This window comes from Drosophila suzukii, unplaced genomic scaffold (genome assembly GCF_043229965.1).
Source record: "Drosophila suzukii unplaced genomic scaffold, CBGP_Dsuzu_IsoJpt1.0 scf_4, whole genome shotgun sequence".
Taxonomy (NCBI): Eukaryota; Metazoa; Arthropoda; class Insecta; order Diptera; family Drosophilidae; genus Drosophila; species Drosophila suzukii.
This window is the reverse complement of record NW_027255927.1, coordinates 4,970,810-4,976,664: the sequence shown is the minus strand read 5'-3', so window position 1 is coordinate 4,976,664 and position 5,855 is coordinate 4,970,810. Positions and strand designations below refer to the sequence as shown.

The following is a 5,855-nucleotide window of genomic DNA, read 5'->3' as shown; positions in this document are numbered from 1 at the left end:
AATCCGTTCGTGTCAATTTTTCACAAGTACTTAAACGATTTTAATAATTTAATTTACTCCTTATCTTTCAGCCTCTACTTGAAACTGGCTGGGCAACGATGTCACACTTTATTCACAGTGTACATGGACCACACCAACTCCAAACATAGACAACAAATTTAGATAAGTTACTACACATTTACTTTACCACAGACAACATATTAAAAAGACAATTGTTTTCTTTTTTTATTTCATATACTGATGAACCTCCTAGCCTGGCTTCGCATGTCCCGCTTTACTCGGTCATGGGCCCACTTCTAATCGGTCTTCTCTCTCTCAGCAAGGATTGTGCTCAGCAGAAAGGACCTTTCGGAATATCACTCACTGTGGCTACGATGGGTTCGACCTTCTAAGCCCGCCCACGGTCCAAACAGCTGGTTTCCGATGTCGCTTTCTATTGACGCATTTTCTGGTGAGTATTTACTTTCTACGTTATGTTTGAAAATGTTTACTTTTATTGATTCCATTTCATTAATTTCTTATATTTTCATTGGGCGCCATTTGTCGTGTCCTGCTTTACGCGCAGTGTAGATGCCGGCTAGTCAACGAACATCCCAGGGAGGGGAACAACCACCAATGGGGAACAACAACAAAACGGAAATTCAAACTCGGACAACGGCAATTTCACGACGGATTTTTCTCGAACATCTGGACTGGACAACACAGCTCTTATTGTGGTCCTGGAGTCCCTCCCAACCATGAGTGTATCCTTCAACATCCTTTGGACACATCTCCCAATCCTGGTCGGTGGATCATGCTACCTCGCCTAACTCATCTCACCCCCCAACACGAATTTCTACTCACACGACTTCATTTCGTTTTCACGTTATAATTCACAATTTTCTCTTAAATTTTAACATTTAATAATCCTACCTACGGTACCGCACTTTTACAGGGAACACATATATATATATATAAATAAATAAATAACAATAAACAATATTCCAATAGTAAATAAATATGTTACATAAATAAATAATTTAAATATATAAAAAGGAATAAATTAATTTGGGCGGGTTACATAATCAGTCAGTCTCAATTTTTTTTTTTGTATTAATATTCGGCTCTTTGAATTTGTTTGCCGCTTGTAGTTTTTGAGAACCTTTTGCTAATTCTGGGTGGCAAATATAAGGGGCGAATAAAAACCTGGGGCCACCCGGGGATGAGTGGCCAATTTTCTTTTCGAAAATGTAGATCTTCTCCTGGTGGCTGGTATTCGTCTCTCCTTACGTCAGTATATTTTCCTGCTCCAGGCTTTTCCCTCACGGAATATTCTATAAATATTTATATTTCAACTACACTCACATTAACAAGGATTTTTTTTATCACTCACTGGAACTTGACTTATATAAATTTTTTTTCCACCAGAACCGTCTGCGACCAACTATATTTGCCCTTTAAACACCCTTGCTTGTTTCAATTTTTCAAGCCTCTCTTCGCCCAAAAACCACTCAAACTTTTCGAATTTCAACCTTGGTTCATTTGGGAGTTATCCGGTTTAAGGAACCAGTTCCATGACTTGTCTAAGCTGCACGACTCCCTGAACTCACGAGTCGTCGATAGTGTTGTATCGATTTTTCGCCTATCGTTATCAGTCTTAAGGTAAACAGCTTTGCTAAATTCCAATTTGTGCATATTTTTTTGTCGTTTAGCACATAACAAAATAAAAAGAGACAAGTATAAAAACGAGACCGAAAGTAATAGTTATTTGTAAATTTTATTTATAATAAAAAAATTTTATTTTTCGCATTTAAAGTACAAATTCCAGAAGTCTTTTCAAAATTAATCTTGCAAATAATAGTTACTTTCTGCCCAAATAAAAACTAACTTAGTAAGGCGCGGGCGAAAATTCGGTTGACTTTTTGGCTTTGGAACAAGTTCCTCGGATAATTTGATTAAAATTGAACGATTTATGTCTCTTTTTTAATGGATTTACCATCAGTTTTGCCTAAAAATATAACAAAAAATTTTGAAAAATAAGAGAAGACATTCTGCAATTTTTGTTTTTGGTTCATTGATTTTTTTGAAAAAAATTTTAAAGAAAATTATACCACGCTTTATTTATTTATCTTTGTACTATTTATTAAATATTTTTTTATTGTGCATTTGAAGAAAAACTAACTGTTCCAGGGACTGAAATTTGTTTACGTACACAAAAATAAAAAATTGTGGTTTAATGTTATTAATATTCATTTTTAACGAATTTCAACCACAAACATTAGTTTTAAAAACACAAGTCTCTTATTTTTGGTCCCTAGGAACTTTGCACTTTGCACAGATTCATTCATTTTTTTTATTTATATGCACCATTTGTTGTTTTTCACGTCAAAAATATATATTTCTTACAGCTATTTTTATACCCGTTACTCGTAGAGTAAAAGGGTATACTAGATTCGTCGGAAAGTATGTAACAGGCAGAAGGAAGCGTTTCCGACCCCACAAAGTATATATATTCTTGATCAGGATCACTAGCCGAGTCGATCTAGCCATGTCCGTCTGTCCGTCTGTCCGTCTGTCTGTCCGTCCGGATGAACGCTGAGATCTCGGAAACTATGGGAGCTAGGCTATTGAGATTTGGCGTGCAGATTCCTGAGCTCTTTACGCAACGCAAGTTTGTTTCAGCAGAGTGCCACGCCCACTCTAACGCCCACAAACCGCGCAAAACTGTGGCTCCTACAGTTTTGATGCTAGAATAAAAATTTTAACTGAAATGTATTGTTCTCATCAATACCTATCGATTGACCCAAAAAAAAGTTTGCCACGCCCACTTTAACGCCCACAAACCGCGAAAACCTGTGACGCCCACAATTTTCATGCTAGATGAAAAATTTTAACTGAAATGTATTGGTCTCGTCGATACCTATCGATTGATCCAAAAAAAAATTTGCCACGCCCACTCTAACGCCCATATCGCTTAAATCTGTATTCCGCCGGTAGATGGCGCATTTTAATCTCGCTTTGCTGCTTGCATATCTCCATATAGCTGAGTAACGGGTATCTGATAGTCGAGGTACTCGACTATAGCGTTCTTCCTTGTTTTTTTGGGAATCTTGAATTTCTCTTATTTTTAATATACATTAACTTGTTTCTTACTCTCACTGTTTTAAAATAATTAAAAAAAAGAAGCTTGCCTTCCAGAAAAACAACAAGCAACAACAACAACGGTTCCGCTAATCCGTTGTTGCTCTGATTTTTTGGCATGTTCCGTTTGTCTATACAGGTTCCATTGCACATAAAAGCAGGGTATTTGTAGACATAAGCAAATCGTTAATATTTTAAAACCCACGCCAATTATTTTAATTGGTTTTCTTAACATTTACGAAAAAATGTCGCAATATTTAAAAGGCAAAGGTGCCCAAAAGTCTATCTATTTTAATTGCTGGGCCTCCTTGCCTTCACCCGCATATTTCCAGCTGAGACATGGTGAGAGAGGGGAAGCCCAAAAAGAACTTTTTGTCCGTTCTGTTTGCGGCCCTCGACTGAGAGCGCGTTTCTTTGCCGTCGTGCGCTCAGCTCTGTCCGCGTCGCTGGCTGCTCTGCCGACGTCGCAGTCGATTTCGTGATGATTGGGCGCTTATACTCAATTGTGGAACTGCAGGGTTTATATTGAACTCAGAAACAATTTATTTTTTTATTCTTCTAGACAATATATCGAAGTAAACATTTGAGTACTCTATTTGATGGCGCATGCCCAAGAGAATGTACGGAATTTTTTGCTTACTGAAAATGAAAGGTAGTTGAGGCAACTACATTTGAAGAATTTAGTTGACAGTGACTCTACTATTCATGTAAAATTGTTGTGCGGAAACCAGCAATGTAAGCACGTAGATGCATGCAGCAATCCAGCAATTGTAGGCATTCTGAAATAATTAATGTAGAGTAAAGTTGATATTCAGAATTAAAGAGCTCAAAATTTACCTGGTTGTACGCTCTATTAGCGGCTGCATAAAAATCTTCTAAGGAATGGTATTCCTCTTCTAGGGGTAAATCCTCAATAAGAGCCACGCTATTGATGTAGAAAAATAGACCCATAAGAACCTAAAGGTATTGTTTAAGGTACACGGTTAATTAGTACTGATTATTTGGAAACCCGCAAGTTAAATTACTCACCAATTGGACAATACCCCAAACGGAGATGATCAGACCGCACAGGGACAACTTCGGACCACAGATTTTCATTTTTCGGTGTTCTTAAATTGGTCTGTGAACCAAAATATTAACAATTTGAGGTGACACTAAGAAGTTTTCTTTGATACAAAGTTTAAAGGCAAACCAAGTCAGGTGAATTTATCATGTGACTAGATTTCCGTGTGGCCGTGCACGACTACAATTAAAATACTGTTGCGAAAAAAAATGTATATTTCTTAGTACTAAGTCTATATTAATTCGGATTCCACTGCCCCAAGTTTCAATAATAGCCTCTCCACACAGACGCTTAAAATCGCTGCTGCAATTTGAAGCGGATTTAGTTTTTATTTGTGTAAATTTGTAGTTTAAAGCTTCCTTCTTATCCCACGGATGCTTCTCCATCTTTCCCGCGCCCCCGCAGTCCAGTTCCGAGTCCCAATAGGCATATTGGACCTTGAGGAAGTGGGAGCCGGATTGGGAACGGGGTTAATCCGCTGACGCTGCAGGAAGACGCCCAGCATACTGGAAGTGGATGGCTATGGCTTCTGTTCCTTCACACTGGGATTCTCTAGTAGATCTTTTCCAGCACTTCAACTATTCTGCGGATTTGCCTCTGTTGTATTGCTTCCTGTCAGTGAAATCCCAGAATAAAGGGCAACAGCTCGGATTAGGCGTCCTATTTCATCTGCACTGACCTCCTGCAGTCGATTTTGGGTTTTTTCTTTCCATTTTTATACCCGTTACTCGTAGAGTAAAAGGGTATACTAGATTCGTCGGAAAGTATGTAACAGGCAGAAGGAAGCGTTTCCGACCCCATAAAGTATATATATTCTTGATCAGGATCACTAGCCGAGTCGATCTAGCCATGTCCGTCTGTCCGTCTGTCCGTCTGTCCGTCTGTCCGTATGAACGCTGAGATCTCGGAAACTATGAGAGTTACAATACTGGGATTAGGCACGCAGATTCCTGAGATTCCTGCGCAGCGCAAGTTTGTTTCAGCACAGTGCCACGCCCACTCTAACGCCCACAAACCGCCCAAAACTGTGGCTCCTACAGTTTTGATGCTAGAATAAAAATTTTAACTGAAATGTATTGTTCTCATCAATACCTATCGATTGACCCAAAAAAAAGTTTGCCACGCCCACTTTAACGCCCACAAACCGCGAAAACCTGTGACGCCCACAATTTTCATGCTAGATAAAAAATTTTAACTGAAATGTATTGGTCTCGTCGATACCTATCGATTGATCCAAAAAAAAATTTGCCACGCCCACTCTAACGCCCATAACGCTTAAATCTGTATACCGCCGGTAGGTGGCGCATTTTAATCTCGCTTTGCTGCTTGCATATCTCCATATAGCTGAGTAACGGGTATCTGATAGTCGAGGTACTCGACTATAGCGTTCTTCCTTGTTTAATTTGTAGTTTCCACATCGCCTTTGCACGAACACCGCCAAAGACTAAATTTCTTATTCTTTGGGCCGCAACTAACGGCGTTCATCGAAATTAACTCGCTAAATCTGGTATTTTTTCTGGTATTTCCTTAGCTCATCTGAGTACCGCGCTGGAAAACAGACCCGACGAAAAGCGTTAGCCGCCTGTTTGCCTCTCGTTCACTCCTATGGTTAGCTCGCGGCTTTCGTCGATGTGAGTACTAGGCTTTTACAAAGAGAATCGATTGTGCAAAA

The 5,855-nt window shown here is 39.1% G+C and overlaps 1 protein-coding gene across 1 annotated transcript; it reads right to left on the bottom strand.

Moving 5' to 3' along the window:
• Positions 1-3,639: 3,639 nt before the first annotated feature.
• RNASEK (Ribonuclease kappa) lies at positions 3,640-4,381 on the bottom strand. The gene is made up of 3 exons (XM_070999099.1): positions 4,150-4,381; positions 3,958-4,077; positions 3,640-3,899 (listed from the first exon to the last, which is right to left on the bottom strand). The coding sequence occupies exons 1-3, from the start codon at positions 4,216-4,218 to the stop codon at positions 3,801-3,803; spliced, it is 288 nt and encodes a 95-aa protein (XP_070855200.1). The 5' UTR covers positions 4,219-4,381; the 3' UTR covers positions 3,640-3,800.
• Positions 4,382-5,855: the final 1,474 nt, after the last annotated feature.

Coding starts and splice junctions, on each gene's coding strand:
- RNASEK (XM_070999099.1), bottom strand. CDS start 4,218: ATGAAAATCTGTGGTCCGAAGTTGTCCCTGTGCGGTCTGATCATCTCC. Junction 4,078..4,149: donor TTTGGGGTATTGTCCAATTG/GTGAGTAATTTA, acceptor CAATACCTTTAG/GTTCTTATGGGTCTATTTTT. Junction 3,900..3,957: donor CTAATAGAGCGTACAACCAG/GTAAATTTTGAG, acceptor TAATTATTTCAG/AATGCCTACAATTGCTGGAT.